The sequence below is a fragment of the Schistocerca americana genome, chromosome 1, assembly GCF_021461395.2.
Source record: "Schistocerca americana isolate TAMUIC-IGC-003095 chromosome 1, iqSchAmer2.1, whole genome shotgun sequence".
Classification (NCBI taxonomy): domain Eukaryota; kingdom Metazoa; phylum Arthropoda; class Insecta; order Orthoptera; family Acrididae; genus Schistocerca; species Schistocerca americana.
The window spans coordinates 515061596-515081348 of NC_060119.1; the positions used below are offsets into that span (position 1 = coordinate 515061596).

Genomic DNA, 19753 nt, shown 5'->3' on the forward strand with positions numbered 1-19753 from the left:
TTAGTCTTAAGCTGTTGTGCCTCTATCAGTTTTGCATTATACAAACCTTTTTCTTGTCCTGTGGGGGGATCCACGAGAAATACAGTTTCTTTAAGTGCCCTTCCACGTGCTTACTTAATTTGTGCACTTTAAAAACTAAAATTCCACCCGAACAGGCCATGAAGGCCCAATGGTACTGACCGGCCGCCATGCCATCCTCAGCCCACAGGCATCACTGGATGCGGATATGGAGGGGCATGTGGTCAGCTCACTGTTCTCCCGGCCGTATGTCAGTTTATGATACCAGAGCTGCTACTTGTCAATCAAGTAGCTCCTTAGTTTGCCTCACAAGGACTGAGAATTTGTGCATTTTTGTCCAAGTAGAATATTTTAAGTGGTTCCCCTATAAACGTTTTGCACATGACATGTACTGGGGAAAGTCCAGTCGACAAATACATCTTTTGTGTATTGGAATTCAGGAATCATTTGTACCCAAATATTGACCTTTTTGGAACAATATGTGTGACACAGTCGACCAATATCCTTCATTTTAACTTTATGTGGAAGTTGTCCCAAGAAGTAAATTCCTCAGTATGTACAATTCCCCATCCAGGTGCACCACATTCTAAGTAAGTGACCAGAAAATCTATCTTTTTTTAATACTTCCACCATTTATGTAGTGACCTGGAGAATACTATTAGGAAATAAGAGGGGTGCACCTCCTCATTTGGTTTATAGTTTGGAAATCATTTGGACAAGTTTGTCACATTTCCTATTTGTAATTCCTCAAGCAATTCATCTAATAGGCCATTACCGGGACTGGCTTTCTTTCTGTTTAATTCCTTTTCGTGAGTACATCTTGATGGTCTGTTTGCATCTCTAGTTTATGGTCATGGTAGATTATCAATTTTACCCTCTAGCACCTGAAATCAGTTGCAGAAGCAACTGTTGCCCAAGTAACTTCTCTTCAGACTCCTTTTCCTCTGTTGCGATACCTATGGCAGCCTGAAAAGTTACTTAGAAAATGAGCAACCATTCAATGATCGTGAACACTTCTTCTTGCAGTACTAATGTTAAACTTCCGTTACAACATGCACATTGCATTTTATAGCTAGGTACAACTTCAAGCTATTACAACATCTCTTGTGCATCAAAGCTGTCAAGCATTGACTGACTTCACTTCCTGGAGATGTCAGCAGCAATGTATCCAACTCCTGGGGGTTCCATAGACCAGAGTGTATCTCCTAGGTGGGACATTAGTAGCATGCAATAATGGTTAGCTTCGGCAGGGTCTCAGCATGCCGTGATATCATCATCTGATGCCCCATTTTGCATACACTGTTTATTCACCCCAGCACACGGACCTGCCCAGGGAATACCAAAAATTCTGTACACCCAAGACGGATCGCAAACTTACTCTAAACAACAAGAAAATTCCTTTTTAAAAATCACAGACATCATTCATCGTATTGAAAGGTCAGGATATGACATATCATTTCAAGCCAAAGCAACATGTTACACCTCAATGTTTGAATACATCAAGTCATCAGAGAGCAGCAAGATCTTCATTTACATAAATTTCCAGTACCCCACTTACAACTGTTTAATCTTCTACAGTAGGTATCTTTCAGTTTCCTTTTTGTGTGCAATCTTGTTACTGTCTTCTTAAAACCAGTAGCCAGCCAGAGTGGTCGAGCGGTTCTAGGCGCTACAGTCTGGAACCACGCGACCGCTACGGTCGCAGGTTCGAGTCCTGCCTCGGGCATGGATGTGTGTGATGTCCTTAGGTTAGTTAGGTTTAAGTAGTTCTAAGTTCTAGGGGACTGATGACCACAGCAGTTAAGTCCCATAGAGCTCAGAGCCATTTGAACCAAAACCAGTAACCCATAGGTTTTATTTAATGTACGTTTCTTGTGCTGTCTTAGTAACAAATTGATGTCGGTACTGCCTACTGGTTACATGAAGAACATTCCTGTAGCTAACCAGTGCCATTCTCATATGTAATTCATTTGCTAGTTTTTTTCTTGGCCAGAGTTGTTTGTCATTGATAAGTGATTCCCTCAAAGAAAGTCCATTTCACTCTCCATCTCTGCAGTTCCATCTACTGCAAAATTTATTTCATTCACAATTAGCGATCTGCTTCACTACAAATGAGTAGCACTAAATATCTATGGCTGGATGGTGTGGTGTAGTGGTTATTTTGTTTTTGCACCCTCACATAAATTTATGAATTAAATTCAGAGGATGACATTAGGTAACTGAATATCACCACTTTCATATAAGTGGAACGATTTAAGCTATGTATGCCAGGAAAGTTCTCAGGAAGCATGAATGTTATCTTTTCCATGTGCAAGTGGCATGTGGAGTGAGATCTCATGACAATGATGGGAGTACATCATGATTTAATTAATCTGTTTACAACCAATGTAAATATTGTATGAGAATCATGGGTAGATGTGTGTGTGGTTGTATAAGTTGTTTAATTTGTAGCATATCATGTTTCAAAGGCTGGTTGGGTGGGTCGTAACCAAAGGCCACAAAGAAAATAAAAGAAAGGAAAAAAGTCCACACACGATTTAAATATATCAAGTGTAACGCTTAGCAGGCATTAAATCTTTGTTGTGGTCCCTTCAGTGGTAGGTTTTCCGCCCTGCCATCCAAAGTATCATGTCTTCATAAACATTTGATTCAAGAAAAGCAGATATCCGGATGTTGAGTAATCTGCTGTGCTGCTGAAAAACTTTCTGTATGTAAATCAGGTGAAGTTGCACCCCATGCTGAGGCAGTTTTTTTTTGGAGAATGTTTCAATTAGCTAAAAAATAAAGACTTTGTAGTGGCATATTTTTTTACTGTGAAGTTGTTCTCAGAATATTGCAGGGAAATAGTCAGTAAAAGTATTAGATTCTTTAGTATTTTATAGTCTCGCATCATGGCTTGATGATGAAATGGCTATATTTTTGTTATTGGTCATATTTGTTACAGTATTTGGAAGTTAAGTAAGTCACTGGTCATTGTTTGAAGAATTTGCAGTGAATTATGGGTGCAGATTGTGGTTGCTAATCTGAGGGAAGCAGATATTGAAGGTCTGATAATCTTGCCTTCTTTCAGAATTCATCCCCTGACCATATGTAGAAGCATTTTGAAAATTTCTGCAGTCGTCCAAAGCGATTTCTGAATCCCATTCCATCTTCTGTTTTTAAGGTGTGAGGAAGATTGTGTTCATGGCTCTTTCCTTCTTTTAGAAGCTCACAAATGTACCAATATTGATGAGCAATGCTGCTACCTTTTGGTTGATGCACTTTAGGTGACTGCAAAATGCCTGTATCTCTTTCTCACCAGTGGAGGTTTGTTTACCAGTCTTATGTATCATTTGAAAGTGTTCGCAAAAGCAATGTCTGAATACGTTAAGCAATGTATGCACTCAGTATACTGCAGCCAACACGTTCCACCAGTTGTTGATGTATCAAAGAAGCAGAGCTTTCGTGCATGCTCAGAGTAGGGCTCTGATACCGCACAGAGCTATGCATCTGAGGAGTCCTACCATTCACCACTAGATGGCAATTGCATCATTTATACAGTGGCAGTGTGCTTTAATTCATCATAATTCAGCCATATTTGCACATAACCTGTATTACTTACATATGCAAATGTTTTTTTTGAATCAGTCTGTCCATTAAAGAAAATCATATCAAAATCCCTGCGGTAGTTCCTGAGGTTACCCAAAACATACAAGTAGGACTGTGGCAGGCAACTTCAATTTACATGCGTATAGAACAAATGGATTATATGACCATATGTAACAACCCCTCACTGACAAAAACGATAGATATTGGAAGGATAGTTATCTGAGCAATTAAACATGTTACATCATCAATTTATGCAAGCAATGTTCAGCACTCTCCATTGGCATGTTCAGGAAGTTGTAAATAATTTTAAATAGTGTTTGCTAGATAGAAACATTCCCTTGTTACAAATCACACTCTACTTTTTCTATAAGTAGCATGTGGTTGTGTAAGTCACACCTTTGGCCATTCAGCTATGTAACTTCCAGTTCCAGTAGTTCCGAAGTCTATAGTTGAACTCGAGCAGTGACCACGAAGATGTTTAAAAATCACAGTTACCAGTTCTTGAACGTAACATTTACTACAAATAATGCCGTATGAAAACCTTCACTTTTCATGGAAGTTCTTCAGTAATTTCCTTTAAATTGTTATGAGTCGTCATATAGAATATATAAAATAAGCAATGGTTTGGCAATGTTATTTAACAAACTTCGTCAGTGCTTTGTAAGTAGAACTCAGTGTCAGTTTTGTACGATTCTCATTTCAGATTCAGTATTATTATATGATTTATTGTAGTTTGTTTTTTAGGGAAGCAATTTACAAATGATTGTATGGAAGTACAGGTAATTTAATACTGAAATTAATGCAGCAACTATAATCAGAAATTTTCCCTGGTGAATTTGTAATTTAAAGACAACTGCCAAATACCCACAATAATCCATTTCTTTCATAAGAAGTCTAAAGAACTACGGTATTACATTTTGCTGCTGATCTTGATAAAATTTTCTTATCTCTTTTCTTACTGTATGGCACCAACACTATACATGGTGACACAAAACAGCCATTGTAGACCTTCATCCTTCTGCTGATAACAGAATGTTATAGAAATTACAGTAAATATGTATAGTACCCTATTATGAGAAAAACTTGAGGTTTAAAAGTAGTAGTAGTTCTGTTTTCTCTCAAAAAATACAGTAAATTTGTGTAGCTGAATACTTTCATAGCAACAATAAAAATGGGCTTCATTTGGATTATGTTTCTAAATAACTGTTAAAAGTGTAACCATATTTAACAGATGTGAGACAAGATGCTAACAATTACAGGAATTACTGCCTCAAATGTTGTATATAAAAAATTACTACTGTCACTAAATTATTATGAATGATGTTGCTTTAATATTCACAATGGATAATGATCTGTGATTGATCTGTACAAACCTTATATTTGTATGCATGTGTTTTACGATAACAGCAAGGAGTCATGTAATAGGTTCCACATGCAAGAGTAACATACTACGTTGCAAGGAAACTGCATTTAGATGAAGTGTGAATAGCAACTGTATTTGATCTCTCAAGGTGCTCTTCGCTCATATAAGTAGACGAGATCACACATAAATAACCCTTTCTTCTCATCTCTCTGTCACAACTCATACATCCTGCATCTCTGAGCCACCTCCATTGCCTCTTGTATGCCCATTTTATACATTTTCTTCTGCCACTGTCATGTTTTCCACAAGAAGACTCTTTATTTATCACCATTCATCGTTTTCCTTTTCTCCTTTTCTCCTTCTCCTTCTCCTTCTCCTTCTTCTTCTTCTTCTTCCTCGTATGCAAAAGGCTGTGCCTTGTCTCAGCAACAATTCTCTCCCATGTTATGCCGTCCACTTCATTTCTTGATAATTGCGCCACTTTTCTTCTTTCAGTAGATATTCGACTATTTTTGTCTCATCCACCCTTTGTTTTTCTTTCCCAAATTTTTCCCCTCAAATATATCTGTTAAAAAAATTGTGGCAGCCCTGCACATGACCAAGAATTTTTCTCTCTCTTTGTTGAATAGTTGCTATGAGGCTTAAAACTATAATCATAAATTCAAATACTTTTCTGTATTTCAGATTTCCTCCACAGTTGCGGAGTATGTGCCACTGCTTATACCAAGTATTAAGTAAACGTTTCCCGCAAATTCCTCAAAACAATATTGGTGCTGTTGGCACTGTGATATTTTTGAGATTTATAAATCCAGCAATTGGTGAGTTCGTTTGATTTAACTTTATCTCAGGGTGTCGCATAGAATTAGTATAATTTCTGTCTTTATCTGAATAATTATTTGTTAGCATATCTGTGGGAATAGCTTGCCATATTAAAAACCAATTTGCACTTTTGTTTTTTATAAGAGAACAGTGAACACATTTTATTCCACAAACTACTTCAAAATTAATGATACCATACTAATAGTTTTCACACTGTCTCAGTTTCACCACAGGAAATGGGTATTGTGAACAAGCAAGTGCCACCTTCTGTCAAAAGAGGACTCATGCTGATGTCAAAAATACTCCAGAATATTGCAAATCATGTAGAATTCAGCAAGGAGCAACATATGCTTCCTTTCAATGATTTCCTACGTGCTCATTTTGAAATTGGACGAAGGTATATATTTGAAAAGCTATCTATTATTGATATTACTTTATTTTGGTGCACATTGAAGAAAACATTATTTTTTTCAGATTTTTCATTCAGATTGCATCAGATTGTGAAACTGTGGACCAGGCATCACATTCAATGTCTTTCATCAGTGATGCAAATGTACTAGCTTTGCATAGATTGCTTTGGAACCATCAAGAAAGGATCGGTGATTATTTATCAAGCAGCCGTGACCACAAGGCTGTAGGGCGCAGGCCTTTTGATAAAATGGCCACATTGCTAGCTTACCTTGGTCCTCCAGAACATAAACCTATAGATTCACAGTAAGTTTATCTAATTTTAGATAAATAAATTTTCATAATATGGCTTCTGGTTGTGAATTTAATTTTTCTTAAATTTAAAGCCTGTATAATGTCGCGTAGTTTGCTTTTTTCTTCATATGCCAGGTGGAGTTCTATTGATATGTCCAGCACAAATTTTGAAGAAATAATGGTCAAGCACAATATGCATGAGAAAGAAGAATTCAAGTCCATAAAATCACTGAATATTTTTTATCAAGCTGGAACCTCAAAGGCTGGATATCCAGTGTTCTACTATATTGCTCGTCGTTACAAGTGAAGTATTCTTCATAATTACAATATTAAAAATATTGTACTCTGTAAAGCAAGTGATATGGATTGTTTACCTGAAATTTATAAACCATTGCATTTGTAGTACAACCTCATCTCAGGGATTGGAGTGGTATATCCATAAACCTACAGTCTATCCTTTTCATAATATTGTCATATCCAGTTTCATACTTCAGTTACAATTCAAAGTACATTGTGTGTGTGTGTGTGTGTGTGTGTGTGTGTGTGTGTGTGTGTGTGTGTGCGTGAGTGTGTGTGCGTGAGTGTGTGTGTGTGTAAGAGTGTACCCACATGCAAATAAAAAAATAGCTTTTTATGTCTTGTATGTCTCTATTCTTCTGAAGGAGAAAAATTATGTATTGTTTCAGTTTTAGATAAGTGTCTCCTACAAAAAATGTAGCATATTGCTTTTGTATTAGTTTTCTTCGAGCTTTAATCATTTCTATTCAATCACTATCACCCCTGGAGACTTTTCTCTCACATGTCGTCAATGGATTCATAAACTTTTTTCTGTTATTACTTACACAATGTCAATATTTTCATGCTATCTATCTTTGTTTCTGATTCATCATTTGAGCTTTATACAACTATACTCAGAAAGAATTTAATTATTAAATATAAAGATTCACTTGCAGGCCACTGTACATGTAAACAGTTGTTACAAGCTCTTATGGGTCACCCCCCCTCTAACATTACCTTTTTTTTCAGTTCCGAAACCTGATTACTAAGTTGGTCTATTTGGTATTGTACCCTGTCCATTTTATTATTGTTTTCAGTTAACTGATCATTGACTGCACTAAATTTGCTATTGTTATCTGTTTTTATTTCTGTTAACTGATCATTAGCTGCACCAAATTTGCTGTCGTCCATCTTCATTTCCTCTAATTTTAATAAAATAAATTGCAAAATATCGGTTTTCACTGTTTTTTTGCTGATTACACTTTCACTTGGTTTAAACATGTCTTGGCTGGCTGGGTCCTACAGCCTTCACATCTACATCATTACCCTTGTCTCTATTCTTTTTCCTAGCAATCACACAAGTCTACCAGAAATATCAATTTCACGAATAGTTTGTACTTATATTTTCTGATGTCCTTCATCATAGTTATCAAGTCCTCTTTCAATTCATGTGGTCTGCCATTGTTGATGTTATTACGTCACTGTTGATCCGGCTTTGTAGGGCAGTCCCCAGGTCTTCTTTTTTAAATTGACTGGAGTTTCCATATATATAAAAGCTAGAAATGACACGCATCACTTTTCTTTCTTCTTCTGCAACAGACAAATTTTGTTATCGGTCAACAGATCACGGCTGTTGCCCGTACTTCTAATCTTACCCTCCCACACATCGCCATTATATTTCTCCATTATTTGCAAAACATTCAAAAGCTTTGAGAGGCATAAGATAAACCAAAGAAGAACTTTTTACTTATATTCATTATCTTGTTGTTGTTGTTGGCTCTAATTATTGCCGTGTCTAGGGGTACATTCTTGAGGCAGTAATTTTATAACATTGCGGGTTCCTGAAGACGAAATAACTGATGAGGATTTGCCTGTTGTTATGAATACCTTTTTATTTTATCCCATCCTTTTATATCACACCAACTTTACAATTTTCACTTCTACCACACCAAAAATTACATTGTTATTGACAAGTTTAGAAAAATGTCTACTTCCATCTGAGGCATGCCCACCACTACTTACATTCTGCTGTACTCACAATTTCCAAAGAGTTTACAAAGCAAAACAGTTTACAAACTTTCTTGACTGGAGAAGAATCTTTACCAAATTACATCATTATTGTATAAATAAATCCAGAAATAAATGTGGTAATTAGTGTTAGATTGTGCAAGTAACAATATGAGTTTTAAGTATGCCAGAAATTTTGTAATTTCAAATATTTTTAAAGGAAGAGTGGTTTTAACTCGTAGTACATATTGACTGTAACACATTAATTTCATTTGATACATTTTAGCCTGATATATAATACATTGTAAACAAAATCAAATGATGAAGTTCATTCAGTTAAACAGTCGAGAATGTTTACCTGCACAAGAATCGAGAGTATACGTGGTATTGGTGATTTCTATTGGTAATGTTAGAGGAGGGTGACCCATTATAAAGTGATTGCTGTGATGAAGTTGTTGAATGTTTCTTGTATCAGCATTGTCATTTATATCATTTCATCAATTCAAATATGTAAGTGTGTGACTATTGTCAGCTCTTTTTACACCAACCTAATTTACCTTTCTTGATGATGATGCTCTTTTACAAGATTTTGCTTGAAGTCAGTTATAGGTTTCAGTTTTGACTACATGAGTATATTATTGTTACTATTACAGGATTGGTGAAACAAATGGAGATCTTCTTATTTACCATGTTATATTAACACTGAAGCCTTTCTGCCACTCTCCATTTGAATTAGTGGTTGATTTTACTCATACCTGCTCTGACAACAGATTTAGGTAGGTTAATCAATGTTAATTGCCTATAACTCCATTAATATTTTTGCCAATCAGTGTTAATGGTCATGTAAAAGAATTATACATACTATCAGAATGCTGAGCAATTCAGTTCGCTAATGTTCTCTCTGCTTTTGCAGGACAGAATTTCTGCAAAAATGGTTTTATGTTCTGCCAGAAGTAGCATATGAAAATGTTCATGCTGCATATGTTTATAACTGCAATAGTTGGGTTAGAGAATACACTAAATTCCATGACCGTATTCTAGCTCCATTGAAGGTATGACCTAAACAGTTTACAAACAAATTGTGTGTAAACTTATACACGTATTTTTAGCTGTAATCTAATCATTTAAGGTGAAAATGTTGTTGGTAAATCTATTGTTGTTCAGACCATATGGCTCCTCTTTATGTTTCTAATTCAATTTTCATGCTGCATATTGCAACATAATACTCACTCATGCAACATAGTGTCTCAGAACAAAGTAATGCTTAGTTTTGTCTGCTAGCTAAATTTCAGTTTCTGCCCCGTTGTGCTTCTTGTTTGTTTATGCTCATGGCCGTCTGCCAGTTTATAGGGTGTGAACTCTACACTTTTAGTAACTGTGAAACAAAATCTCTCAGTGTATTGTGACCACACTGAAAGTCTTCCCCTAATGCGCTGACACTTTAACGTGTTAGTTTCATGTGGTATGTATTTTGTACTGTGGTTGCATCAAATACCAGTAGATGTTGGGGTGACCCACCTCATTTATGACACTACCAAACTCAGCAAGAAATTGCACAATAGACTTACTGAAGACTTAGTGTTGTATCCTGGTCCATCACAGAGTTTGATTACAATCTTCACAACACCAGAAGGGATCGGCAATCCCTAGGGCCACGTGCCCTTTCTGCTTTCGATGAAACACAGTACATGGGTGTTGGCTGGCTTCCCTGACTGCCTTCTTAATTATGTCCGTATTGGGTCAGGTATGGGTTGCACAGTCATGAATGCCCACAAAAGGGTGAAATCAGTATACTGCATACTTTGTAATAAAATAATGTCAAAAAAATCTTAAATCAGTGAAGCACTCCATTCACTAATTGAAAAATGCTGCTATTTCTCAACAGAAGCAATCAGTTGTTGAATGCTTAAATAAATGCAAAAGAAGAAAACAAGCAAAGATCATTTCCAGAAAAAAACTACTTAAGTTTTTACAACAGTTAAACTAACATTCCATTCAAAAAGCTGTTGTCACTTTAAAAAAAATTAGTTTGAAAGCATTCACACTTCGTCTTCCAGCACATAGTGTGCTGCCCTTTTAAATTTTTACACCTAATCAAGGGGGGGGGGGGGGGGAGACACCAAAAATGAATGCTACATTTTTAGGTCCCTATTAATATATTCGAAAAAAATTCTCTCTACATTGTTGTAAACATGCAACATGCTAATTATTTGCAGGGTAGAATCACACACAAACGGTACTGAAACGTATTAGAGATGTCACAGCACAAGTGACAGTCCTGAATATGGAGGTATTGAAGTTTATATCATAGTGTAATGCAGCTTTCATATTACTAGGCATACAACCAGGTAAACTTAGATGAGCATCAGTAAAATACAAAGTGCAGTTAGAGTTAGAGTGCAATGTAACGTAAAAGTATGAGTTTAATGGCAGGTCAGATGAGCAAAAGGCATTCCCATGTGTTATCATGCTGGCCACAATGGAGACAATAGTCTTTAGATTAGATTAATACTAGTTCCATGGATCATGAATACGATATTTCATAAGGATGTGGAATGAGTCAAATTTTCCAATAAATGACATAATTAAGTTAATTTAACAACATAATTAAGTTAATAGAACAAGTCTGTTTAGTGGGTGTGGTTTTAGTAAAAGGTGAATTACATGTGAAAGTAGTGGAGACTTGCCCTTCATTCACGATTAGAGATAACTGCAGAATGCTTCTCAGAGACCGTGTAGCTGTCTTAAGTTTGTATTCTGAAGCAAAGTTCAGACCAAGCCAATTTAGAGTTCCCCATATTAAAAATGGAATCCACAATATAACACTGTAGCCAAACCAATGTCACACTTCACACACACTCCCCAGACTGCATCATAACTGTGACTCAAGCCAGCCCAAGGCTGGCTTATACATCTGATTCTGGGATGGTCTCACCAAAGGGTGCTCTTGTTGATAAATGCCATCTTGATGGTTGTGCCATAGTGGTTAACAGTGATCGGGTGGCACCACTACATCACTCCCCTCCCCTACAGTAGCGATCACCTGAGGACAAATCTGTACATAGTGCATGGTTCAGTGATGGTGCCACTGGGAGAGATTGTGGATCAGTGAACATGAGTGCTGCTGCAGAAGGATGGAGCAAGATGAGGCTCCATGGATGTTGCATGAGTCGCCCCTGGAGTGGAGGGCAGAGAAACAGGCAGCTGCTGAGGCAAAGTTGATTTCTGTGACACTGCAGGAATCCACAGTCTTAGGCCACAGTAAACAACATGGACCTTTGGTAGATGAGGAACAAAGGTGAAACCAGGTTTGGTGGTGTCTGGACTCATATGTCATAAGTGGCACACCCACCTGCATCAAAGAAGGCCTTAATAATGGCATGCACTTGTGGCTGATGCAACTAGTCCAAGTGCTGCAGTGAGGGTGGCGATGTAGCTGTGCCACCGTGTCATGGCCTACAGTCAGGGTGACCTGTAAGTTGCTAGGAAACCACAATGGTTGATAAGTGCAGTGTTGGGCATCATTTCCACTAGTAGTGGCCGTAACATAATCTTGCATATATTTGAGTCCATTTGCTGAGAGATTGAAGCCCAAGTACATCAGACACTGTTATCTGAAAGAACATTTGAATTGGTTGCATTTTTGTCCTATTACTGTTTCAGGAATCATAAATCCAAAAGTGTGGAAAGAGTCTATTTCAGAAATGATGCCCATTTTGGCATCAGTTACCACAAAAAAAATTTACTCAATGAATGAATTGGTTGTAAGTGAAATTAGAAATGTTCCTATCAAGGATGCGTTATGATACTGGCAGGTCCAAAAATTTGTCTCAGCAGCCAGCAAATATGGTGACCATAATCTTAATTAATTAAACTGATTCAGCAAGGGCACAGAAGCACCTGTGTCCAGGAGTAATTTCATATGCTGTTTGCCTATCAATACATGTAAGTACATTTGCTGGGTTGCGTCTGGAAAACGCTACTTCAAGCAGAGATGTGTTGCATGACCCTCACATTCATCTGTTGCTAGCATTAGCTGATGATTTTGATAATGATTATAAAAACCCTTCTAATCAGCGGTCAAAGAAGGGAGAACCAAACCATCATTCCGTCATGTTGTTGTTGTGGTCTTCAGTTCAGAGACTGGTTTGATGCAGCCCTCCATGCTACTCTACCCTGCACAAGCCTCTTCATCTCCGAGTAACTACTGCAACTTACATCCTTCTGAATCTGTTTAGTGTATTCATGCCTTGGTCTCCCTCTACAATTTTTACCCTCCGCATTTCCCTCCAATACTAAATTGATGATCCCTTGATGCCTCAGAATGTGTTCTACCAACAATCCCTTCTTTTACTCAAGTTGTGCCACAAATTTCTCTTCTCCCCAATTGTATTCAGTACCTCCTCATTAGTTATGTGATCTACCCATCTAATCTTCAGCGTTCTTCTGTATCACCATATTTCGAAAGTTTCTGTTCTCTTCTTGTCTAAAGTATTTATCGTCCCTGTTTCACTTCCATACATGGCCACACTCCATACAAATACTTTCGGTAACAACTTCCTGACACTTAAATCTATACTCGATGTTAAAAAATTTCTCTTCTTCAGAAATGCTTTCCTTGCCATTGCCAGTCTACATTTTATATCCTCTCTACTTCGACCATCATCAGTTATTTTGCTCCTCAAATAGCAAAACTCCTTTACTACTTTAAGTGTCTCATTTCCTAATCTAATTCCCTCAGCTTCACCCGACTTAATTTGACTACATTCCATTATCTTTGTTTTGCTTATCTTGATGTTCATTTTATATCCTCCTCTCAAGACAATGCCCATTCCGTTTAACTGCACTTCCAGGTCCTTTGCTGTCTCCATATAAATTCTTTAAGAACTTAAATTATGTTAAAAAATTTCTCTTCTTCAGAAATGCATTCCTTGCCATTGCCAGTCTGCATTTTACATCCTTTCTACTTTGACCATCAGTTATTTTGCTCCCCAAATAGCAAAACTCATCTACTACTTCAAATGTTTCATTTCCTAATCTGATTCCCTCAGCATCACCTGATTTAATTCGGCCACATTTCATTATCCTCAATTTGCTTTTGTTGATATTCATCTTATATCCTTCTTTCAAGACACTGTCCACTCCATTCAACTGCTCTTCCAGGTCCTTTTCCCATGTCTGACAGAATTACATTGTCATCAGAATACCTCAAAGTTTTTATTTTTCTCCACGGATGTTAATTCTTCTCCAAATTTTTCTTTTGTTTCCTTTACTGCTTGCTCAATACACAGACTGAGTAACATCAGAGATAAGCTACAACCCTGTATCGCTCCCTTCTGAGCCACTGCTTCCGTTTCGTGCCCCTTCACTCTAACAACTGCCATTTAGTTTCTGTACAAATTGTAAATAGCCTTTCACTCCCTGCATTTGACCCATGTCACCTTCAGAATTTGAAAGTGAGTATTCCAGTCAAAATTGTCAAAAGCTTTCTCTAAGTCTACAAATGCTAGAAATGTAGGTTTGCCTTTCCTTGATCTATCTTCTAGGATAAGTCGTTGGGTCAGTATTGCCGCATGTGTTCCAACATTTCTACGGAATCCAAAGTGATCTTCCCCGAGGTCAGCTTCTACCAGTTTTTCCATTTGTCTGTAAAGAACTCGTGCTAATATTTTGCAGTCGTGACTTATTAAACTGATAGTTTGGTAATTTTCACACCTGTCAATAGCTGCTTTCTTTGGGATTGGAATTATTATATTCTTCTTGAAGTCTATCATAATTTTGACTATTAGCCACCATACTGGCTGATAAGAGAGACAAACTTCATTATTATAATATAAATATTTGCATGGCTTATTTAAATATGCAGCTACAATATTTAATAGTCATTGCCTTAATTTTATGTTTTATCTGCCCTCATGTGAGCATTTTTCAAACACAGACTTCTCAAAAGAAAACACATACACCTAGTTATGCAGGGTTACCATGTAGCCTCTTGAGTTTGGTCAGTTGCAGGAAGCATGTCACCATAAAAAATGTGTTCCTATCCTGTAGATTATAGGATATGGGTTCCGCTTTTTGCAAACACACTGCTTTTTCTTTTTACCCAAACATGTTTCAGCACCTCTGTGCCATCATCAGTGGGTTTTTTTGTTTATTGAAAAGCTGTAAAAAGTGAAAATATTTTAGGTTGTAATTGATTTAACAAAGTGAGGCCTATAGAAAGCTTTTGTTTGTATTTGCTTCTTACCGTGATTTTGCATAATGTGGGTTTACAGAACCAACTCTATAGTGTCCTGCACTGACAGCTTGTCAGCCAAGTGATGTAAATGTAAATTTCATCAGCAATGTAACACATCCTTTGATTTTTGAAAACGTGATTTTTGGTGTGTCAAAATGTTTTGCATATATATTTGTTACTACTCACATTTTGTGGTAACTGATCTTTCTTGTTTTGGATTTCGAGGACACTGCACACACATATTAATGTAATTTATTTCTTTATAAACTCCATTTTACTTCACAAGATGTGGTGAGCACTATGTTGGTGTCATTTTTTCCCAAGAGAGTTTGACGCCAAATTTGAATTTTGTTTACTTTTTCTGTCTCTATCTCTCTCTCTCTCTCTCTCTCTATCTCTCTCTCTCTCTCTCTCTCTCTCTCTCTCTCTCTCTCTCTCTCTCTGTGTATGTGTGTGTGTGTGTGTTGTGTTGTGTGTGTGTGTGTGTGTGTGTGTGTGTAACCTCGTTTAGCTGTTTGTGTTGCCTTTTCTGTGAAGTTCTTGTAATGCATTAAATAATGTGCCTTTACAGAATATAGTGTATTCATTTAAAACCTGTTTGCCTTCTGCTGTTGTCTCCTGTACATTGATGTTATCTCATTCTGTCTTCTGTTTTTGTTTTGAACGGCCAGTGTCAGTTGGTCACAGTCAGTGTGCTCCCTGCCGCTGTTGGATAAGCAGCTGCAGCAGCAAGTCATATACTCCTAGCTCACTCATTTGTTACATAGTTTAATTCTTAATTTCTTTGCGTGCGTATTATAGTATTTGAGAGTTGTAGCATCGCATTTTAGTACCTGAATACTGTAAAATCGCGTAGTCTCCTTCCGCCGCCGAGCAGTGTGTCAGCAGTGTGCAAGTAGCAGCATTACTGCATTTACTAGGCAATCTTGTATTTTAATAACCGTTTACATTTTGTGTCGATTTGTTTGCGCTCTCTGTAGATTAGTTCAGACGTTCTTTGCTCAACAGTTTTTAGCATGGATAGGGACTGCAACTGCTGTGTTCGGATGCAGGCTGAGTTGGCATCCCTTCGCGCCCAGCTTCAGGCAGTGTTGGCTTCGGTCACACAGCTTGAGACTGTTGCCAATGGGCATCACTGTGGGGGTCCAGATGGGGGTTTGTCGGGGATGGCCAGCTCGTCCCACGCATCCCCTGATCGGACTACGACTGTGGTTGCCCGGGATACTGCCCGCATTGAGGCTGATCCCTCACCTGTGGTAGAGTGGGAGATCGTCTCAAGGTGTGGCAGGGGGTGAAAGACATTCCGGAGGGCTGAACGGAAGGCCTCTCCAGTTTGTCTGACGAACCGGTTTCAGGCTCTGTCTCAGGCTGATACTGATCTTCGGCCTGACATGGCTGCTTGTCCTGTTCCAGAGGTTGCCACTCAGTCTGCAAGATCCGGGCGGTCGCAGAAGGTGGGCTTACTGGTAGTTGGGAGCTCCAACGTCAGGCGCGTAATGGGGCCCCTTAGAGATATGGCAGCAAGAGAGGTGAAGAAAACCAATGTGCACTCCATGTGAATACCGGGGGGAGTCATTCCAGATGTGGAAAGGGTCCTTCCGGATGCCATGAAGGGTACAGGGTGCACCCATCTGCAGGTGGTCGCTGATGTCGGCACCAATGATGTGTGTCGCTATGGATCAGAGGAAATCCTCTCTGGCTTCCGGCGGCTATCTGATTTGGTGAAGACTGCCAGTTTCGCTAGCGGGATGAAAGCAGAGCTCACCATTTGCAGCATCGTCGACACGACTGACTGCGGACCTTTGGTACAGAGCCGAGTGGAGGGTCTGAATCAGAGGCTGAGACGGTTCTGCAGATTCCTCGACTTGCGCCATAGGGTGGTGGGGTTTCGGGTTCCGCTGGATAGGTCAGGAGTCCACTACACGCAACAAGCGGCTACACGGGTAGCAGGGGTTGTGTGGCGTGGGCTGGGCGGTTTTTTAGGTTAGATGGCCTTGGGCAAGTACAGAAAGGGCAACAGCCTCAACGGGTGCGGGGCAAAGTCAGGACATGCGGGGACCAAGCAGCAATCGGTATTGTAATTGTAAACTGTCGAAGCTACGTTGGTAAAGTACCGGAACTTCAAGCGCTGATAAAAAGCACCGAAGCTGAAATCGTTATAGGTACAGAAAGCTGGCTGAAGCCAGAGATAAATTCTGCCGAAATTTTTACAAAGGTACAGGCGGTGTTTAGAAAGGATAGATTGCATGCAACCGGTGGTGGAGTGTTTGTCGCTGTTAGTAGTAGTTTATCCTGTAGTGAAGTAGAAGTGGATAGTTCCTGTGAATTATTATGGGTGGAGGTTACACTCAACAACCGAGCTAGGTTAATAATTGGCTCCTTTTACCGACCTCCCGACTCAGCAGCATTAGTGGCAGAACAACTGAGAGAAAATTTGGAATACATTTCACATAAATTTTCTCAGCATGTTTTAGTCTTAGGTGGAGATTTCAATTTACCAGATATAGACTGGGACACTCAGATGTTTAGGACGGGTGGTAGGGACAGAGCATCGTGTGACATTATACTGAGTGCACTATCCGAAAATTACCTCGAGCAATTAAACAGAGAACCGACTCGTGGAGATAACATCTTGGACCTACTGATAACAAACAGACCCGAACTTTTCGACTCTGTATGTGCAGAACAGGGAATCAGTGATCATAAGGCCGTTGCAGCATCCCTGAATATGGAAGTTAATAGGAATATAAAAAAAGGGAGGAAGGTTTATCTGTTTAGCAAGAGTAATAGAAGGCAGATTTCAGACTACCTAACAGATCAAAACGAAAATTTCTGTTCCGACACTGACAATGTTGAGTGTTTATGGAAAAAGTTCAAGGCAATCGTAAAATGCGTTTTAGACAGGTACGTGCCAGGTAAAACTGTGAGGGACGGGAAAAACCCACCATTGTACAACAACAAAGTTAGGAAACTACTGCGAAAACAAAGAGAGCTTCACTGCAAGTTTAAATGCAGCCAAAACCTCTCAGACAAACAGAAGCTAAACGATGTCAAAGTTAGCGTAAGGAGGGCTATGCGTGAAGCGTTCAGTGAATTCGAAAGTAAAATTCTATGTACCGACTTGACAGAAAATCCTCGGAAGTTCTGGTCTTATGTTAAATCAGTAAGTGGCTCAAAACAGCATTTCCAGACACTCCGAGATGATGGTGGCATTGAAACAGAGGATGACACGCATAAAACTGAAATACTAAACACCTTTTTCCAAAGCTGTTTCACAGAGGAAGACCACACTGCAGTTCCTTCTCTAAATCCTCGCACAAACGAAAAAATGGCTGACATTGAAATAAGTGTCCAAGGAATAGAAAAGCAACTGGAATCACTCAACAGAGGAAAGTCCACTGGACCTGATGGGATACCAATTCGATTCTACACAGAGTACGGGAAAGAACTTGCCCCCCTTCTAACAGCCGTGTACCGCAAGTCTCTAGAGGAACGGAAGGTTCCAAATGATTGGAAAAGAGCACAGGTAGTCCCAGTCTTCAAGAAGGGTCGTCGAGCAGATGCGCAAATCTCTGACGTCGATCTGTTGTAGAATTTTAGAACATGTTTTTTGGTCGAGTATCATGTCGTTTTTGGAAACCCAGAATCTACTATGTAGGAATCAACATGGATTCCGGAAACAGCGATCGTGTGAGACTCAATTCGCTTTATTTGTTCATGAGACCCAGAAAATATTAGATACAGGCTCCCAGGTAGATGCTATTTTTCTTGACTTCCGGAAGGCGTTTGATACAGTTCCGCACTGTCGCCTGATAAACAAAGTAAGAGCCTACGGAATATCAGACCAGCTGTGTGGCTGGATTGAAGAGCTTTTAGCAAACAGAACACAGCATGTTGTTATCAATGGAGAGACGTCTACAGACGTTAAAGTAACATCTGGCGTGCCACAGGGGAGTGTTATGGGACCATTGCTTTTCACAATATATATATAAATGACCTAGTAGATAGTGTCGGAAGTTCCATGCGGCTTTTCGCGGATGATGCTGTAGTATACAGAGAAGTTGCAGCATTAGAAAATTGTAGCGAAATGCAGGAAGATCTGCAGCGGATAGGCACTTGGTGCAGGGAGTGGCAACTGACCTTTAACATAGACAAATGTAATGTATTGCGAATACATAGAAAGAAGGATCCTTTATTGTATGATTATATGTAAGCGGAACAAACACTGGTAGCAGTTACTTCTGTAAAATATCTGGGAGTATGCATGCGGAACGATTTGAAGTGGAATGATCATATAAAATTAATTGTTGGTAAGGCGGGTACCAGGTTGAGATTCGTTGGGAGAGTCCTTAGAAAATGTAGTCCATCAACAAAGGAGGTGGCTTACAAAACACTCGTTCGACCTATACTTGAGTATTGCTCATCAGTGTGGGATCCGTACTAGATCGGGTTGACGGAGGAGATAGAGAAGATCCAAAGAAGAGCGGCGTGTTTCGTCACAGGGTTATTTGGTAACCGTGATAGCGTTACGGAGATGTTTAACAAACTCAAGTGCCAGACTCTGCAAGAGAGGCGCTCTGCATTGCGGTGTAGCTTGCTCGCCAGGTTTCGAGAGGGTGCGTTTCTGGATGAGGTATCGAATATATTGCTTCCCCCTACTTATACCTCCCGAGGAGATCTCGAATGTAAAATTAGAGAGATTAGAGCGCGCACGGAGGCTTTCAGACAGTTGTTCTTCCCGCGAACCACATGCGACTGGAACAGGAAAGGGAGGTAATCACAGTGGCACGTAAAGTGCACTCCGCCACACACCGTTGGGTGGCTTGCAGAGTATAAATGTAGATGTAGGCTGTGGGTGGATTTCAGTATTTTTAAATCTGAAATTTCTCGCGCTGCTGGAGCACAAATAGAGGCGTGGGGTGATGTCGGGGACATACAACCTCTGTGCGCTGTTGACGACGCGTGTGGCGTGTCCCCGCCGGCCGAAGTGGCCGCAGTACCGCTCCCACGCACATCCTCGG

At 39.2% G+C, this 19753-nt stretch overlaps 1 protein-coding gene across 1 annotated transcript in view; it reads left to right on the top strand.

The window, feature by feature from the left end:
• LOC124605129 (neurofibromin) overlaps positions 1-19753 on the top strand; it is a 459490-nt gene that overhangs the window by 188095 nt on the left and 251642 nt on the right. Inside the window, exons 27-32 of the mRNA XM_047136614.1 lie at positions 5654-5787; positions 6011-6185; positions 6263-6502; positions 6602-6793; positions 9148-9270; positions 9408-9546. Coding sequence (XP_046992570.1) covers positions 5654-5787; positions 6011-6185; positions 6263-6502; positions 6602-6793; positions 9148-9270; positions 9408-9546 — 1003 coding nt within the window. The remainder of the gene's footprint in view (positions 1-5653; positions 5788-6010; positions 6186-6262; positions 6503-6601; positions 6794-9147; positions 9271-9407; positions 9547-19753) is intronic.